The 19,469-nt window shown below is 40.0% G+C and overlaps 5 protein-coding genes and 1 pseudogene across 5 annotated transcripts in view; 1 reads left to right on the top strand and 5 right to left on the bottom strand.

The window, feature by feature from the left end:
* The window catches only part of LOC139952247 (coiled-coil and C2 domain-containing protein 1-like), a 75,479-nt gene that overhangs the window by 42,561 nt on the left and 13,449 nt on the right, over nucleotides 1–19,469 (top strand). The window lies entirely within an intron of this gene.
* Nucleotides 687–1,640, bottom strand: LOC139952157 (histamine H2 receptor-like; annotated as a pseudogene).
* LOC139952622 (histamine H2 receptor-like) lies at nucleotides 4,407–6,050 on the bottom strand. The gene has a single exon (XM_071951824.1). It carries the CDS (start codon nucleotides 5,358–5,360, stop codon nucleotides 4,407–4,409), a length of 954 nt encoding a protein of 317 aa, XP_071807925.1. The 5' UTR covers nucleotides 5,361–6,050.
* LOC139952116 (histamine H2 receptor-like) lies at nucleotides 9,561–10,606 on the bottom strand. The gene has a single exon (XM_071951075.1). The coding sequence runs from the start codon at nucleotides 10,506–10,508 to the stop codon at nucleotides 9,561–9,563; it is 948 nt and encodes a 315-aa protein (XP_071807176.1). The 5' UTR covers nucleotides 10,509–10,606.
* Nucleotides 15,095–16,169, bottom strand: LOC139952072 (histamine H2 receptor-like). The gene has a single exon (XM_071951018.1). It carries the CDS (start codon nucleotides 16,167–16,169, stop codon nucleotides 15,216–15,218), a length of 954 nt encoding a protein of 317 aa, XP_071807119.1. The 3' UTR covers nucleotides 15,095–15,215.
* LOC139952100 (histamine H2 receptor-like) lies at nucleotides 18,020–18,973 on the bottom strand. Its single transcript, XM_071951054.1, has one exon. The coding sequence runs from the start codon at nucleotides 18,971–18,973 to the stop codon at nucleotides 18,020–18,022; it is 954 nt and encodes a 317-aa protein (XP_071807155.1).

The raw sequence follows: 19,469 nt of genomic DNA, 5'->3' as shown, positions 1-19,469 counted from the left end.
ATCACGCGATACGAGCGACGCGCACATCATCTTATAAGAAGTTGTTTACCCGAGGGCCTTACCATTTCATGCTGGAGGGGTGTTGTGTTGAAAGAAATCATTGAAGAATTGTTATTTTTGCATTTATTTTACCTTTTGACCAAGAAGTGTTGATGTTTTTTGACCGAAAAGGTACTTATGAATGGGAATCAAAGTGTGTAGAATCGGTTTTCAACCGTGGTTTAAACCTGCCGAGGCCTGGTTCTTGATAATTTACCTCGACTTCGTCTCGGTAAAATTATCAAGGCCAGGCCTCGGCGCGGGTTTAAACCACTAGTTGAAAACCTCTTCACCACACATTGATTCCCTTATTAACGATTACGTAGTCACATATCTAAACCACATTCTGTGAAAGAGGTTTAAAAAATGTCATGAAACTTTTGCTTTAAAATTCTTCTGTTTAAAACAGATGATTTATTCCTTTTGTACACTTTGATGCGCTTTTCATTTTGTTACATTTCTATGTACTGTTTAATTCTCATAATTGTTCCTTTTTTCCAACAAGAGTATGGAATAAACGTATTATTGAATTGAATTGAGATGAAAGAAAACAAACGGCAAACGAACAAAAGCTTGATCTTTTCAGAAAAAGTGGCTATAGGATCTCATCACTTATGCTAGATCTAGTATTGTCTTGTCTTTAACAGTCAGTGACAGCATGATGATCTAAGGTTGTGCAGTGCTTGCTTAAACTCCCTGTTCCTCCAGTAGTAGATGATGCAATTCAACCAACTGTTGCTGCTGTATAGAGTCCCGGCAATTACACGAACACTTAAGGATACTTTGAAATCTTCCGAAGACAATGATGCTGTGATAATTCCAGGTATCCAGCAGAGGCAAGCAGTGCCTGTTATAATGATCACAGTGGTAGCAGACTTTGTACTGATGGGCCCTGGAATATTCTGTTTCCCTTCAATGTCACCGATGATATTCTGAGCGGCGATGAGTCGTGCCTGACGTCGAGCAATTTTCAGAATGTATGCATACAGAATCAGGATTGTCCCAAGTGAAGCTCCAGCAATTAAAGGGGTAAAAAACTGAATCAAATTATGGCTCACACAAAGTATTGCATGTTTTTCTTTTACTATTTCATACTGTGAACTTAAAGGCAATACAAGGCAGAGTAGAGTATTATGGTTAAACTCCATACCAGTGTGACCATGACCTTTGACCTTGTTAGTGTCATCAGCCACGGATAATGCAGTGAGTAGGCGATGGCTAAGAATCGATCAATTGTCAACAAAACCATTGATAGCGCATTTATAGTGATCAGTGTTGTCGTTAAATACGGCAAGATCTTACAGAAAGAACCATTTACTATCCATGAATGGGATATGATATAATACAGATTAGGAATTCCAAAGATAATCCCGGTGCAGAAATCAGAAAGTGTAAGGGACATCATAAACATCTTGGTGGTTTCTTGGATTCCTCTGACACGACAAAAAAATCACGAGGCATACTGATTTCAGAACCATAATCAGAGCTATTGATAGAAAGAAAAGAACAAATGTAAAGATGCAGAATGCGTCTTCACAATCTGTGAAAACTGCCTCTTTGTTTTGAGTAAATGATGATAAGTTTGATCCGTTTCCATCCATGATGTCACTGTTGTCCAAAATCACTCTCTTAGAACTCCGCAAAATTCTTGGTACAAATTGATGTATTCTTGGGTGGTATTCTTATAGCTTACTGAGTTTGTAAGTAAAGAAACGCATTCAGAAGTGCTTTAAGAAATAATAGCACAAATGTAAAAAGTGCAGAATGTGTTTTGTACAATCAGTGAACAATCCTGACAGATAGGAAGTAAACTCCGGCAAATAAAAGTAGGGGGGTCGTGGCCAAGAGCAACGAAGCTCTGGTGTTTCTGTTCAGCAGGGTGTGGGTTCGAGTCCCAGTCATGACACTTGTGTCTCTGAGCGAGACACCTCAGGGGTAAATGGGTACCTGTGAGGGCAGAGATTGTTCTTGTGATTGATTTAGCTGAGTAGCGCGTATGTGTTGCCCAGGCTGTATACTCCCCAGGGAGCTGAGATGGTTTAAGAGCAACGAAGCTCTGGTGTTTCTGTTCAGCAGGGTGTGGGTTCGAGTCCCAGTCATGACACTTGTGTCTCTGAGCGAGACACCTCAGGGGTAAATGGGTACCTGTGAGGGCAGAGATTGTTCTTGTGATTGATTTAGCTGAGTAGCGCGTGTATGTGTTGCCCAGGCTGTATACTCCCCAGGGAGCTGAGATGGTTTAAGAGCAACGAAGCTCTGGTGTTTCTGTTCAGCAGGGTGTGGGTTCGAGTCCCAGTCATGACACTTGTGTCTCTGAGCGAGACACCTCAGGGGTAAATGGGTACCTGTGAGGGCAGAGATTGTTCTTGTGATTGATTTAGCTGAGTAGCGCGTATGTGTTGGCCAGGCTGTATACTCCCCAGGGAGCTGAGATGGTTTAAGAGCAACGAAGCTCTGGTGTTTCTGTTCAGCAGGGTGTGGGTTCGAGTCCCAGTCATGACACTTGTGTCATTAGCGAGACACTTCAGGGGTAAATGGGTACCTGTGAGGGCAGAGATTGTTCTTGTGATTGATTTAGCTGAGTAGCGCGTGTATGTGTTGCCCAGGCTGTATACTCCCCAGGGAGCTGAGATGGTTTAAGAGCAACGAAGCTCTGGTGTTTCTGTTCAGCAGGGTGTGGGTTCGAGTCCCAGTCATGACACTTGTGTCTCTGAGCGAGACACCTCAGGGGTAAATGGGTACCTGTGAGGGCAGAGATTGTTCTTGTGATTGATTTAGCTGAGTAGCGCGTATGTGTTGGCCAGGCTGTATACTCCCCAGGGAGCTGAGATGGTTTAAGAGCAACGAAGCTCTGGTGTTTCTGTTCAGCAGGGTGTGGGTTCGAGTCCCAGTCATGACACTTGTGTCATTAGCGAGACACTTCAGGGGTAAATGGGTACCTGTGAGGGCAGAGATTGTTCTTGTGATTGATTTAGCTGAGTAGCGCGTGTATGTGTTGCCCAGGCTGTATACTCCCCAGGGAGCTGAGATGGTTTAAGAGCAACGAAGCTCTGGTGTTTCTGTTCAGCAGGGTGTGGGTTCGAGTCCCAGTCATGACACTTGTGTCTCTGAGCGAGACACCTCAGGGGTAAATGGGTACCTGTGAGGGCAGAGATTGTTCTTGTGATTGATTTAGCTGAGTAGCGCGTATGTGTTGGCCAGGCTGTATACTCCCCAGGGAGCTGAGATGGATTAAGAGCAACGAAGCTCTGGTGTTTCTGTTCAGCAGGGTGTGGGTTCGAGTCCCAGTCATGATACTTGTGTCATTAGCGAGACACTTCAGGGGTAAATGGGTACCTGTGAGGGCAGAGATTGTTCTTGCGATTGATTTAGCGTGGTAGCGCATGTATTTGTTGCACAGGCTGTATACTCTACAGGGAGCTGAGATGGTTTAAGGAATGAGTTAAATGGCCCAGTGACCATGGGTAATAATGTTGGAAGCGCTTTGAGACACCCTTCGGGTGTGTAAAGCGCTACATAAAAATCAATTATTGTTATTATTTATATTATTTTAAAAATGTGTGCTGTACTACCTGCGGGCAATTCCACGGTTACTCATGTTACATTTTTGATGTAATTTTTGAGATTCCTTAGGCTGTAATAATAACCACACACTGAAAAGGCTCAATTGTTATCGCCACATAGAAGTTAGAGTAGACCTACATGTAGACCTACATCATGAGATCTCGACAAAATGCATAATATACAAGACACACAGAAAGTTGTTGTTACATTCGTTGACTTTTTTGAATTGTGAGTTACTGATTTTGTGTGTCTAGGTTGAATAAGAAAACATTATATAGTTGTTGCATACTGTTAAGGGGTCCATGGTGTTTTGTACACCCGAGGGTGACACTTCCCCCCCCCCCCCCAGGGTGTACAAAACCCATGGACCCCAAATCACACCGTGCAACAATGGTTTTGTTATACCTTGGTTACATGATTATTCCTCTTCTAAAAGTTCTGTTGACATCTTCAAACATTATAACGATGGAGTATGCATAGTTTAATAAGCAGACGAACAGTAATAGTTGTTCAAATAAGAAACCATTCTTCACTGTTCCCTCGAACCCGCGGCCGTTTCGTACTAAGCGTTGGAAATCGACCAACGGTGGTAACGATCAAGGGACTGTACACCGGTGAACATCACTCATGTGACCCGCCGCGCTGTGCAGGCATGGTACATGCGTGTTTGTTGCACGTCATGTGATTAGTACTCAACCAATCAAACTTCACGATTTGTCACCGAGGTTTAACAATTTCAGTTGGTATTTTGAGTGAATGGAACTTAAAGTACGTGATGGCCCCTACAAGTATGGTACATTTGGTCAGTGACAGCATGGTGATCTAAGGTTGTGCAGTGCTTGCTTAAACTCCCTGTTCCTCCAGTAGTAGATGATGCAATTCAACCAACTGTTGCTGCTGTATAGAGTCCCGGCAATTACACGAACACTTAAGGATACTTTGAAATCTTCCGAAGACAATGATGCTGTGATAATTCCAGGTATCCAGCAGAGGCAAGCAGTGCCTGTTATAATGATGACAGTGGTAGCAGACTTTGTACTGATGGGCCCTGGAATATTCTGTCTCCCTTCAATGTTACCGAGGATATTCTGAGCGGCGATGAGTCGTGCCTGACGTCGAGCAACTTTCAGAATGTGCGCATACAGAATCAGGATTGTCCCAAGTGAAACTCCAGCAATTGAAGGTGTAATAAACTGAGTCAAATTATGGCTCCCACAAAGTATTGCATGTTTTTCTTTCACTATTTCAGACTGTGAACTTGGTAGGCAATACAAGGCAAGGTAGAGTATTACAGTTAGACTCCATACCAGTGTGACCATGACCTTTGACCTTGTTAGTGTCATCAGCCTCGGATAATGCAGCGAGTAGGCGATGGCTAAAAATCGATCAAATGTCAATGAAACAATTGATAGCGCATTTACTGTGACCAATGCTGTCCCTAAATACGGCAGGATCTTACAGAAAGTACCACTTACTATCCATGAAGTGAATATGAAATAATACAAATTAGGAATTCCAAAGAAAATCCCGGCGCAGAGATCAGAAAGTGTGAGGGACATCATGAACAGTTTAGTTGTTTCTTGGATGCCTCTGACATGACGTAAAACCACGAGGCATACTGAATTCAGAACCATGATCAGAGCTATTGTTAGAAAGAAAAGAACAAATGTAAAGATGCAGAATGCGTCTTCACAATCTGTGAAAACTGCCTCTTGGTTTTGAGTAAATGATGATAAGTTTGATCCGTTTCCATCCATGATGTCACAGGAGAGATGTGTCCAAAATTACTTTCTTAGAACTCCGCAGAATTCTCGATACAAATTGATGTATTCTTGGGTGCCGCCGTTGAGCAGTAAAAAGCCAATTAGCTCACCAAGTTTTTATGTATAGAAACGCAGTCAGAAGTCTTGTAAGAATTAGTAGCGCATGTAAAAATACAGAATGTGTTTTGTACAATCATAGAACAATCCCGACAGGTAGGAAGTAAACTCTGGCAAATCGTAACTGCTCCATCCGTGATGTCACAAAAGAAATGTCTCCTATATCTTTATCCAAGATGTCTCGGAATTAAACTCAAGAGTTCCTCAGTAAATCCCGGTGTAATAGAAAGCAGCAATACATGAGCAGCTTAGTTTTCATTTGTTTCTTGGATATCGCATACGCACTGAAGAACCAATATTTACTAGTTAGAACAATAATAAGAATCCATGTACTGCAAACAACTGCAGTGGTACAAGTCTTGAAACTTTGTGTCCAATGCTTCAGTTGTCAGGTAAATAAATCTTTGAGTCTCTTACATGTAGCTGTGTCTATATTATGTGTGTTTCTGCATTCCACAAATCAATTTGCCTCAACGGTCTGAAATAAAAAACCTTTGAAGTCAGCAAATTTCTAGCGCAGCATATTAAATTTAATAGCAGCATCACGATGACAGTAATTGTCAAAATAGAAAGTGCAGTCAGGAAATAAACGGGTCAGTTGTTTGATAGAAATGATTATGGCTTTTTGTAAGTGCTTTTTAATTTCATATGGAATTAGTTCTGGATAAAACTGAAATGTAAATCTTCACCAACAAAAAGGAAAACACACATCACATTGATCAACTCAATGGCAAGTGTTTATCAGCCTTGAAGCCCTTTTTAAATTAATGCCTTTCACAGTTGACTTGCATCATGTCCATGTCTGCTCACATTACTCAGCTCTGTCGCTCTCTTAACTGGCATATACGCAACCTAAGCCGGATCGGGAGGTTTCTTGATTTCAGCGCCTGCCATAATGCTGTCCGTGCCTTAATTCTGTCCAAGCTGGACTATGGCTGCTGCCTCCTGAATGGTGTTTCACAGAAAGATGTTTCTCGCCTTCAACGGCTCCAAAACCGCTGTGCCAGACTTATCATTAAGCTGCCCAAATTCATTCACTCATCTCCACTTCTCAAGCAATTACACTGGCTTCCAGTTGCCCAACGCATTCAATTCCGTACAATGGTCCACACATTGAAATCCCTCAATCACTGTGCCCCAGATAATCTCTCCTCTCTCCTTTCACTCCAGACATCCAGCCATCTTCTTACTCTCTTCGCTCTTCTACTGGTAAATCCCTTTCAGTTCACAAAACCCATAAACTTGCAGGTGACAGGGCATTTTCATTTGCTGCTCCCCGACTATGGAATTCTCTACCTACCCTTACCAGAAGCTCAAACAGTGTCCCAGCCTTCAAACCTGTCTCAAAACCCACCTTTTTGCCTCCTCGTAGCTGGTCATCTTTATCTTTGTTCTGTCTTTTCCCTCTTCTTTCTTTCTCAGCGCCTTGTATCCTTTGGCAATTTGGCGCTTTATAAATACTGTTGTTATGATTATTATTGTTGTTAATACCAGTTGAATATTGGTTAATCACTGGCCTACATGTATGATGGAACCAGTTACTTGTTACGACCGCCAACACCCACCCTAGTGTTTTTGCATTAATGAGGTCAAACACCTTTCTTTTCTTTTTTCTCTGCCGACTCTTGTTACATGGCGCAGTCACATCCAGTACAAAGTCATGTCTGAATTCCAGATTTACAAGTCACAGAACAATATGTCAACTTTGGAAACAAATGGAGCATAAATAACGCCATCGTCACTATTGTTGAGGACTAAATCACCTGGTTTATCGAAGAACACATTTTCGACTGAGCCAATTTTTTTTTTTTTTTTTATGAAGTAATGTGTTTGTTGTAAAATCAATGGAACATCTCATTTAGTTTTTAAACTCTTTTTAGAATGTTTTGAGGTAATAAAGTTCAAGTTGAAAAGTCAAAAGTCTTGTTCGCAAAAAGTAACTCAAACTTAGAAACTTGTTTGAACGATTACGTACATGTAGTCACATATTGAAAACACATTCATAAATACCTAAGACAGTTTATCCCTTCTGATTGGTCGAAAGGGCATCACGAGGGGTTGTTTGAATGGATGATTTAACGGTTACCGCTCGATAGTCCGAAGGTTCGATGGTCCGAAGGTTCAATAGTTCGAAGGTCCGTTAGTCCGAAGGTTCAATAGTTCGAAGGTCCGACAGTCCGAAGGTTCGATAGTCCGAATGGCCTGTTAGTCCGAAAATAGGATAAGGTTAAATATTCCGAAGGTTCGGTAGTCCGAATTGACAATCAGGTTCGATCGTCCGAATTGACAATAAGGTTCGATAGTCCGAATCGACAATAAGGTTCGACAGTCCGAATTGACAATAAGGTTCGACAGTCCGAATTGACAATAAGAATCGACAGTCCGAATTGACAATAAGGTTCGATAGTCCGAATCGACAATAAGGTTCATTATTCCGAATCGACAATAAGGTTCGATAGTCCGAATCGACAATACACACGCGCCATTGCCTGTGTAGAATTTATTTTGGTTCGCCATGGACGCGGTAACGATTTCACGTTCGAAAGCCGACGCGCAGAAAATGCACACGGGACATAGGCTTTGGACGCGCTAAATGTCACGTGCCGACGGCAACAAGTCACGTGACCACGGCAACGCCCAGAAAGTGAACAGGGGAGATTGGCCAATGGCGGACCCATGCCAGAACCCGTGTATGTACGCGCGGCCGATCTAGTTATTTCAGTTATTTTAATTTATATCTATGAACAAAACGAACTTTTTATTTAAATTTCCCTACGGTGTGCGTCTTTCGAACCTTAATCGAACCTTATTATCGATTCGGACTATCGAACCTTATTGTCAGTTCGGACTATCGAACCTTATTGTAAATTCTGACTATCGAACCTTATTGTCAATTCGGACTATCGAACCTTATCGTCGATTCGGACTACCGAACCTTATCGTCGATTCGTACTATCGAACCTTATCGTCGATTCGGAATAATGAACCTTCGGACTGTTGAACCTCGTTTTTGTTTCGGACTATCGAACCTTCGGACCAATTAACCTTTTTTTAAATTCGGACTACCGAACCTTCGGACCAGTAAACCTTCGGATCGATGAACCTTCGGACTAATAAACCTTCGGACTATCGCATCATATGTTCGGATTAACGAACCCTATTACATTTTCGGACTAATGAACCCCCTCTTATGGAAAATTTGCGCGTTCGGACTATCGAACCTTCGGACTATGGCACCTTCGGACTAACGGACCTTCGGACTATCGGGCGGACCCCGATTTAACACCAGCAAAAAGTGTTATAACATGGGCGTGACACGAGAGCTTGCACCAGCGCTTACATGTATAAGACAGTTTCTTCATTCCTATTGGTCCAGAGCAACGGCTGAAACAGTTGTGCCACATCACGCGATACGAGCGACGCGCACATCATCTCCTTATGAGGAGTTGTTTACCCGAGGGCCTTACCATTTTATAGCTGGAGGGGTGTTGTGTTGAAAGAAATCATTAAAGAATTGTTATTTTTGCATTTATTTTACCTTTTGACCAAGAAGTGTTGATGTTTTTTGACCGAAAATGTATTTATGAATGGGAATCAAAGTGTGTAGAATCGGTATTCAACCGTGGTAAAATTGTCTCGGTAAAATTATCAAGGCCAGGCCTCGGCGCGGGTTTAAACCACAAGTTGAAAACCTCTTCACCACACATTGATTCCCTTATTAACGATTACATAGTCACATATCTAAACCACATTCTGTGAAAGAGGTTTCAAAATTTCATGAAACTTTTGCTTTACAGTTCTTCTGTTTAAAACAGATGATTTATTCCTTTTGTACACTTTGATGCGCTTTTCATTTTGTTACATTTCTATGTACTGTTTAATTCTCATAATTGTTCCTTTTTTCCAACAAGAGTATGGAATAAACGTATTATTGAATTGAATTGAATAGAATTGAAATGAAAGAAAACAAACAGCAAACGAACAAAAGCTTGATTTCAGCAAAATTACAAACTGATACAGTGGCTATAGGATCTCATCACTTAAATGCTAGATGTAGTATTGTCTTGTCTTTAACAGTCAGTGACAGCATGAGGATCTAAGGTTGTGCAGTGCTTGCTTAAACTCCCTGTTCCTCCAGTAGTAGATGATGCAATTCAACCAACTGTTGCTGCAGTATAGAGTAAGGGCAATTAAATAAAAACTTGCCGATACTTTGAAATCTTCCGACGCCAATGATGTCATGATAATTCCAGGTATCCAGCAGAGGCAAGCAGTGCCTGTTAAAATGATCACAGTAGTAGCAGACTTTGTACTGATCGGCCCTGGAATATTCTGTCTCCCTTCAATGTTACCGAGGATATTCTGAGCAGCGATGAGTCGTGCCTGTTGCCGAGCAACTTTCAGAATGTACGCATAAAGTATCAGGATTGTCCCAAGTGATACTCCAGCAATTGAAGGGGTAAAAAACTGAATCAAATTATGGCTCACACAAAGTATTGCATGTTTTTCTTTCACCATTTCATACTGTGAACTTGAAAGGCAATACAAGGCAGAGTAGAGTATTACAGTTAGACTCCATACCAGTGTGACCATGACCTTTGACCTTGTTAGTGTCATCAGCCTCGGATAATGCAGTGAGTACGCGATGGCTAAGAATCGATCAATTGTCAATGAAACCATTGATAGCGCATTTACTGTGACCAATGCTGTCTCTAAATACGGTAGGATCTTACAGAAAGAACCACTTACTATCCATGAAGTGGATATGATATAATACAGAATTCCAAAGATAATCCCAGTGCAGAGATCAGAAAGTGTAAGGGACATCATAAACATCTTGGTGGTTTCTTGGATTCCTCTGACACGACGTAAAACCACGAGGCATACTGAATTCAGAACCATAATCAGAGCTATTGACAGAAAGAAAAGAACAAATGTAAAAATGCAGAATGCGTCTTCACAATCTGTGAAAACTGCCTCTTGGTTTTGAGTAAATGATGATAAGTTGGATCCGTTTCCATCCATGATGTCACAGAAGAGATTGTCTAAAATCACTTTCTTAGAACTCTGCAGAATTCTCGGTACAAATTGATGTATTCTTGGTCGCAACCCTTGAGCAGTAAAAAGCCATATAGCTTACTGAGTTTGTAAGTTTAAAGAAACGCAGTCAGAAGTGCTTTAAGAAATAATAGCACAAATGTAAAAATGCAGAATGTGTTTTGTACAATCAGTAAACTCCGGCAAATCGTAACCGTTTTCATCCGTGATGCAACAAAGGGAAATCTCCTATATCTATATCCATGATGTCTTGGAATTCAACTCAAGATTTCCTCAGCAAATCCTGGTGTAATAGAAAGCAGCATTACATGGGCAGCTTAGTTTTCATTTGTTTCTTGGATATCGGATATGCAGTGAAGAACCAGTATTTACCAATTACAACAAAAATAAGAATCCATGTACTGCAAACAACTGCAGTGGTACAAGTCTTGAAACTTTGTGTCCGATGCTTCAGTTGTCAGGTAAATAAATCTAGGAACCTCTTTAGTTGTGTCTGAATTGATAACATCTGCAGTCTCGGTTTGTAAAATCTTGAAGTGAGCTGCCTTTACCTATAACGTATGTGTGTTTCTGCACTCAAATCAAATTGCCTGAAAGGTCTGAAATAAAAAAGTCAGCTGCATAGTAGATTTAATAGCAGCATCACGGTGACAGTAATTGTCAAAATAGAAAGTGCAGTCAGGAAATAAACGGGTCAGTTGTTTGATAGAAATGATTATGGCTTTTTGTAAGTGCTTTTTAATTTCATATGGAATTAGTTATGGATAAAACTGAAATGTAAATCTTCACCAACAAAATATTCTGTCTCCCTTCAATGTTACCGAGGATATTCTGAGCGGTGACGAGTCGTGCCTGTTGCCGAGCAACTTTCAGAATGTACGCATAAAGTATCAGGATTGTTCCAAGTGAAACTCCAGCAATTGAAGGGAAAATATTCTGAACCAAATGATGCCTCACACAAAGAATTGCATGTTTTTCTTTGACCATATCATTCTTTGAACTTGAAAAGGCAATACAAGGCAGAGTATAGTATTATGGTCAAACTCTATACCAGTGTGACCATGACCTTTGACCTTTTTAGTGGCAACTGCAGTGGTACAAGTCTTGAAACTTTGTGTCCAATGCACCAATAGTCAGGTAAATAAATCTAGGAACCTCTTTAGCTGTGTCTGAATTGATAACATCTGCAGTCTCGGTGTGTAACATCTTGAAGTGAGCTGCCTTTACCTATAACGTATGTGTGTTTCTGCACTCAACAAATCAAATTGCCTGAAAGGTCTGAAATAAAAAAGTCAGCTGCATAGTAAATTTAATAGCAGCATCACGGTGACAGTAATTGTCAAAATAGAAAATGCAGTCAGGAAATAAACGGGTCAGCTGTTTGATAGAAATGATTATGGCTTTTTGTAAGTGCTTTTTGCTTTCATATGGAATTAGTTATGGATAAAACTGAAATGTAAATCTTCACCAACAAAATGTTCTGTCTCCCTTCAATGTTACCGAGGATATTGTGAGCGGCGATGAGTCGTGCCTGTTGCCGAGCAACTTTCAGAATGTACCATAAAGTATCAGGATTGTTCCAAGTGAAACTCCAGCAATTGAAGGGAAAATATTCTGAACCAAATGATGTCTCACACAAAGAATTGCATGTTTTCCCTTGACCATATCAGGATGTGAACTTGGAAGGCAATACAAGGCAGAGTATAGTATTATGGTCAAACTCCATACCAGTGTGACCATGACCTTTGACCTTTTTAGTGGCAACTGCAGTGGTGCAAGTCTTGAAACTTTGTGTCCAATGCACCAATTGTCAGGTAAATAAATCTAGGAACCTCCATAGCTGTGTCTGAATTGATAACATCTGCAGTCTCGGTGTTTAACATCTTGAAGTGAGCTGCCTTTATCTATAACGTATGTGTGTTTCTGCACTCAACAAATCAAATTGCCTGAAAGGTCTGAAATAAAAAAGTCAGCTGCATAGTAGATTTAATAGCAGCATCACGGTGACAGTAATTGTCAAAATAGAAAGTGCAGTCAGGAAATAAACGGGTCAGTTGTTTGATAGAAATGATTATGGCTTTTTGTAAGTGCTTTTTGCTTTCATATGGAATTAGTTATGGATAAATTGAAATGTAATTCTTCACCAACAAAAAGGAAAACACACACCACATTGATCAACTCAATGGCAAGTGTTTATCAGCCTTGAAGCCCATTTTAAATTAATGCGTTTCACAGTTGACTTGTTAATGCTAGTTGAATATTGGTTAATCACTGGCCTATGTCGGAACCAGTTATTAGTTCCGTTGCCAACACCCACCCTAGTAATTGCGTTAATGAGTCAAACTCCTTTCTTTTATTTTTTCTCTGCCGACTCTTGTTACATGGCGCAGTCACATCCAGTACAAAGTCATGTCTGAATTACAGATTTACAAGTCACAGAACAATATGTCAACTTTCGGAAACAAATGGAGCATAAATAACGCCATCTTCACTATTGTTAAGGACTAAATCACCTGGTTTATCGAAGAACACATTTTCGACTGAGCCAATTTTTAATTTTTTTTATAAAGTAATGTGTTTGTTGTCAAATCAATGGAACATCTCATTTAGTTTTTAAACTCTTTTTAGAATGTTTTGAGGTAATAAAGTTCAAGTTGAAAAGTCAAAAGTCTTGTTCGCAAAGTAACTCAAAATTAGAAACTTGTTTGAACGATTACGTACATGTAGTCACATATCTAAAACACATTCATAAATACCTAAGACAGTTTATCCATTTTGATTGGTCGAAAGGGCATCACAAGGGGTTGTTTGAACGGATGATTTAACAGCAGTAAAAAGTGTTATAACACCCCTTGCAAGTATTCTGCCTGCTCATTGGTTTAGAGCGCGTCACATGACATGTCTTAGTTTTGCTAGACGACGGCCGTGTGATAGTGCGTCGGTTTGCCATGCGCTAGTCCGAAGACTAGCACATGGCGTGCAGTACCCAGACGTCCGTTGCGTGTACGAGGATGATAAATTAATAGTCTGTAACCATTTCGGATTGCACGACACTACATGCAGCACAGTAAGTAAAAGTGTCTGCAATCTGTATTCGCGTCGTCCGTGGATTGTAGCATTCAGGTCTGTAACTTAATAATAATAGTACAGTATTTAAAAATGTTTGGGGTGTTATAAAACAAATATTGACTGCTTTTACTCGTGCAATGGTTAAAAACTATGACTCCCTCGGTGATCCCCGTAGCGTTCTATTTTCCCTCGGCTTCGCCTCGGGAAAATAGAACGCTCCGGGGATCACCTCGGGAGTCATAGTTTCAACCATAGCACTCGAAGCAGTCAATATTTGTATATTATAACACCCCTTGCAAGTATTCTGCCTGCTCATTGGTTTAGAGCGCGTCACATGACATGTCTTAGTTTTGCTAGACGACGGCCGTGTGATAGTGCGTCGGTTTGCCATGCGCTAGTCCGAAGACTAGCACACGGCGCCGTGCGCTAGTCCGACAGACTAGCACACGGCGTGCAGTACCCGGACGTCCGTTGCGTGTACGAGGATGCTAAATTAATAGTCTGTAACCATTTCGGATTGCACGACACATCCATGCAACACAGTAAGTAAAAGTGTTTGCAATCTGTATTCGCGTCGCCCGTGGATTGTAGCATTCAGGTCTGTAACTTAATAATAATAGTACAGTATTTAGAAATGTTTGGGGTGTTATAAAACAAATATTGACTGCTTTTACTCGTGCAATAGTTAAAAACTATGACTCCCTCGGTGATCCCCGGAGCGTTCTATTTTCCCTCGGCTTCGCCTCGGGAAAATAGAACGCTCCGTGGATCACCTCGGGAGTCATAGTTTTAACCATAGCACTCGAAGCAGTCAATATTTGTATATTATAACATGGGCGTGACACGCGCGCTTGCACCAGCGCTTACATGTGTAAGACAGTTTCTTCATTCCTATTGGTCCAGAGCAACGGCTGAAACAGTTGTGCCACATCACGCGACACGAGCGACGCGCACATCATCTCCTTATAAGGAGTTGTTTACCCGAGGGCCTTACCATTTTATAGCTGGAGGGGTGTTGTGGTGAAAGAAATCATTGAAGAATTGTTATTTTTGCATTTATTTTACCTTTTGACCAAGAAGTGTTGATGTTTTTTGACCGAAAATGTATTTATGAATGGGAATCAAAGTGTGTAGAATCGGTATTCAACCGTGGTTAAATTGTCTCGGTAAAATTATCAAGGCCAGGCCTCGGCGCGGGTTTAAACCACAAGTTGAAAACCTCTTCACCACACATTGATTCCCTTATTAACGATTATGTAGTGACATATCTAAACCACATTCTGTGAAAGAGGTTTCAAAATTTCATGAAACTTTTGCTTTACAGTTCTTCTGTTTAAAACAGATGATTTATTCCTTTTGTACACTTTGATGCGCTTTTCATTTTGTTACATTTCTATGTATTGTTTAATTCTCATAATTGTTCCTTTTTTCCAACAAGAGTATGGAATAAACGTATTATTGAATTGAATTGAATTGAATTGAAATGAAAGAAAACAAACAGCAAACGGACAAAAGCTTGATCTTTTCAGCAAAATTACAAACTGATACAGTGGCTATAGGATCTCATCACTTATGCTAGATGTAGTATTGTCTTGTCTTATACAGTCAGTGACAGCATGAGGATCTAAGGTTGTGCAGTGCTTGCTTAAACTCCCTGTTCCTCCAGTAGTAGATGATGCAATTCAACCAACTGTTGCTGCAGTATAGAGTCCTGGCAATTACATAAAAACTTATGGATACTTTGAAATCTTCTGATGCCAATGATGCTGTGAAAATACTAGGTATCCAGCAGAGGCAAGCAGTGCCTGTTATAATGATCACAGTGGTAGCAGACTTTGTACTGATTGGCCCTGGAATATTCTGTCTCCCTTCAATGTTACCGAGGATATTCTGAGCGGCGATGAGTCGTGCCTGTTGCCGAGCAACTTTCAGAATGTACGCATAAAGTATCAGGATTGTCCCAAGTGATACTCCTGCAATTGAAGGGGTAAAAAACTGAATTAGATTTTGCCACGCACAGAGAATTGCATGTTTTTCCTTGACCATTTCATTCTTTGAACTTGAAAGGCAATACAAGGCAGAGTAGAGTATTATTGTCAAACTCCATACCAGTGTGATCGTGACCTTTGACCTTGTTAGTGTCATCAGCCTCGGATAATGCAATGAGTACGCGATGGCTAAGAATCGATCAATTGTCAATGAAACCATTGATAGCGCATTTACTGTGACCAATGCTGTCTCTAAATATGGCAGGATCTTACAGAAAGAACCACTTACTATCCATGAAGTGAATATGAAATAATACAAATTAGGAATTTCAAAGAAAATCCCGGCGCAGAGATCAGAAAGTGTGAGGGACATCATGAACAGTTTAGTTGTTTCTTGGATGCCTCTGACATGACGTAAAACCACGAGGCATACTGAATTCAGAACCATAATCAGAGCTATTGATAGAAAGAAAAGAACAAATGTAAAAATGCAGAATGCGTCTTCACAATCTGTGAAAACTGCCTCTTGGTTTTGAGTAAATGATGATAAGTTTGATCCGTTTCCATCCATGATGTAACGGAAGAGATTAGTCCGAAATCACTTTCTTACAACTCCACAGAATTCTCGGTACAAATTGATGTATTCTTGGTCGCCAGTTGAGCAGTAAAAAGCCAATTAGCTCACCAAGTTTTTATGTATAGAAACGCAGTTAGAACTCGTGTAAGAATTATGAGCGCATGTAAAAATGCAGAATGTGTTTTGTACAATCAGTGAACAATCCCGACAGGTAGGAAGTAAACTCCGGCAAATCGTATCTGTTTTCATCCGTGATGTCACAAAGGGAAATCTCCTATATCTATATCCATGATGTCTTGGAATTCAACTCAAGATTTCCTCAGCAAATCCTGGTGTAATAGAAAGCAGCAATACATGAGCCGCTTTGTTTTCATTTGTTTCTTGGATATCGGATATGCAGTGAAGAACCAGTATTTACCAGTTGGAACAATAATAAGAATCCATGTATTGCAAACAACTGCAGTGGTACAAGTCTTGAAAATTTGTGTTCAATGCACCAATTGTCAGGTAAATAAATCTTTGAACCTCTTAAGCTGTGTCTGAATTGATAACATCTGCAGTCTCGGTGTGTAACATCTTGAAGTTGACCTTTCCCTATAAATTATGTGTGTTTCTGCACTCAACAAATCAATTTGCCTCAACGGTCTGAAATAATAAACCTCTGATAAAAGTCGGCAAGTTTCTAGCAGAGCAAAGTAAATTTAATTGCAGCATCACGGTGACAGTAATTGTCAAATAGAAAGTGCAGTCAGGAAATAAATGGGTCAGTTGTTTGATGGAAACTATTATGGCTTTTTGTAAGTGCTTTTTGCTTTCATATGGCAATAGTTCTGGATAAAACTGAAATGTAAATCTTCACCAAAAAAAAGAAAATACAGGACATTGATCAACTCAATGGCAAGTGTTTATCAGAATTGTAGCACATTTTAAATTATTTCCTTTCACAGTTGACTTGTTGATGCTAGTTGAATATTGGTTAATAACTGGCAAATGAACTAACCACTTGTTTGATTACGACCGCCAAAACGCACCCTATAGGTGTTTTGGTTAATGAGGTCAAACACCTCTCTTTTTATTTTTCTCTGCCGACTCTTGTTAAACATGTTAAATGGCGGGGTCGCATCCTTTACAAAGTCATGTCTAAATTCCTGTTTTACAAGTCACAGAACAATATGTCAACTTTCAGAAACAAATGGAAAATAAATAAAGCTATTGGCAAGGACGAAATCATCTGGTTTATAAAGACTAATTTGCGACTGAGCCAATTATTTTTTATATTTGTTTTATATTTTTTTTATTATTTATATTAAGTAATGTGTTTGTTGTAAAATCAATGGAACATCTCATTTAGTTTTTAAACTCTTTTTAGAACGTTTTGAGGTAATAAAGTTCAAGTTGACAAGTCAAAAGTCTTGTTCGCAAAGTAACTCTACATTAGAAACTTGTTTGAACGATTACGTACATGTAGTCACATATCTAAAACACATTAACGATTACGTAGTCACATAACTAAACAACATTCTGTGAAAGAAGTTTCAAAATGTCATGAAACTTTTGCTTTACAGTTCTTCTGTTTAAAACAATAATTTATTCCTTTTGTACACTTTGATGCGCTTTCATTTTGTTACATTTCTATGTACTGTTAAATTCTCATAATTGTTCCTTTTTTCCAACAAGAGTATGGAATAAACGTATTATTGAATTGAATTGAATTGAATTGAAATGAAAGAAAACAAACGGCAAACGAACAAAAGCTTGATCTTTTCAGCAAAATTACAAACTGATACAGTGGCTATAGGATCTCATCACTTATGCTAGATGTAGTATTGTCTTGTCTTATACAGTCAGTGACAACATGAGGATCTAAGGTTGTGCAGTGCTTGCTTAAACTCCCTGTTCCTCCAGTAGTAGATGATGCAATTCAACCAACTGTTGCTGCTGTATAGAGTCCTGGCAATTACAAAAAAACTTATGGATACTTTGAAATCTTCTGATGCCAACGATGCTGTGAAAATACTAGGTATCCAGCAGAGGCAAGCAGTGCCTGTTATAATGATCACAGTAGTAGCAGACTTTGTACTGATTGGCCCTGGAATATTCTGTCTCCCTTCAATGTTACCGAGGATATTCTGAGCGGCGATGAGTCGTGCCTGACGTCGAGCAACTTTCAGAATATACGCATAAAGTATCAAGATTGTTCCTAGTGAAACTCCAGCAATTGAAGGGAAAATATACCGAATCAAATGATGCCACACACAAAGAAGTGCATGTGTTTCCTTCACTATTTCAGACTGTGAACTTGAGAAGCAATACAAGGCAGAGTATAGTATTATGGTCAAACTCCATACCAGTGTGACCATGACCTTTGACCTTTTTAGTGTCATCAGCCTTGGATAATTCAGTGAGTAGGCAATGGCTAAGAATCGATCAATTGTCAACAAAACCATTGATAGCGCATTGATTGTGATCAGTGTTGTCGTTAAATACGGCAGGATCTTACAGAAAGAACCACTTACTATCCATGAAGTGGATATGATATAATACAGATCAGGAATTCCAAAGATAATCCCAGTGCAGAGATCAGAAAGTGTAAGGGACATCATAAACACCCTGGTGGTTTCTTGGATTCCTCTGACATGACGTAAAACCACGAGGCATACTGAATTCAGAACTATAATCAGAGCTATTGATAGAAAGAAAAGAACAAATGTAAAAATGCAGAATGCGTCTTGGCAATCTGTGTAAACTGCCTCTTGGTTTTGAGTAAATGATGATAAGTTTGATCCGTTTCCATCCATGATGTCACAGAAGAGATTGTCCAAAATCACTTTACTTAGAACTCTGCAGAATTCTCGATACAAATTGATGTATTCTTGGTCGCCACCGTTGAGCAGTAAAAAGCCATATAGCTTACCGAGTTTGTAAGTGAAGAAACGCAGTCAGAAGTGCAGTAAGTAATAATAGCACAAATGTAAAAATGCAGAATGTGTTTTGTACAATCAGTGAACAATCCCGACAGACAGGAAGTAAACTCCGGCAAATCGTAACTGTTGTCATCCGGGATGTCACAAAGGGAAATCTCCTATATCTATATCCATGATGTCTTGGAATTCAACTCGAGAATTCCTCAGCAAATCCTGGTGTACATGTAATAGAAAGCAGCAATACATGAGCAGCTTTGTTTTCATTTGTTTCTTGGATATCGGATATGCGCTGAAGAACCAGTATTTACCAGTGAGAACAAAAATAAGAATCCATCTGCAAACAACTGCAGTGGTACAAGTCATGAAACTT

This window comes from Asterias amurensis, chromosome 20 (genome assembly GCF_032118995.1).
Source record: "Asterias amurensis chromosome 20, ASM3211899v1".
In the NCBI taxonomy this organism is placed as follows: Eukaryota; Metazoa; Echinodermata; class Asteroidea; order Forcipulatida; family Asteriidae; genus Asterias; species Asterias amurensis.
Note: the sequence above shows the minus strand (reverse complement) of the source record. Positions and strands in the feature narration are given on the sequence as shown.

Excerpts from the sequence above, each read along its gene's own strand:
- LOC139952622 (XM_071951824.1), bottom strand. The coding sequence starts at position 5,360 with ATGGATGGAAACGGATCAAACTTATCATCATTTACTCAAAACCAAGAG.
- LOC139952116 (XM_071951075.1), bottom strand. The coding sequence starts at position 10,508 with ATGGATGGAAACGGATCCAACTTATCATCATTTACTCAAAACCAAGAG.
- LOC139952072 (XM_071951018.1), bottom strand. The coding sequence starts at position 16,169 with ATGGATGGAAACGGATCAAACTTATCATCATTTACTCAAAACCAAGAG.
- LOC139952100 (XM_071951054.1), bottom strand. The coding sequence starts at position 18,973 with ATGGATGGAAACGGATCAAACTTATCATCATTTACTCAAAACCAAGAG.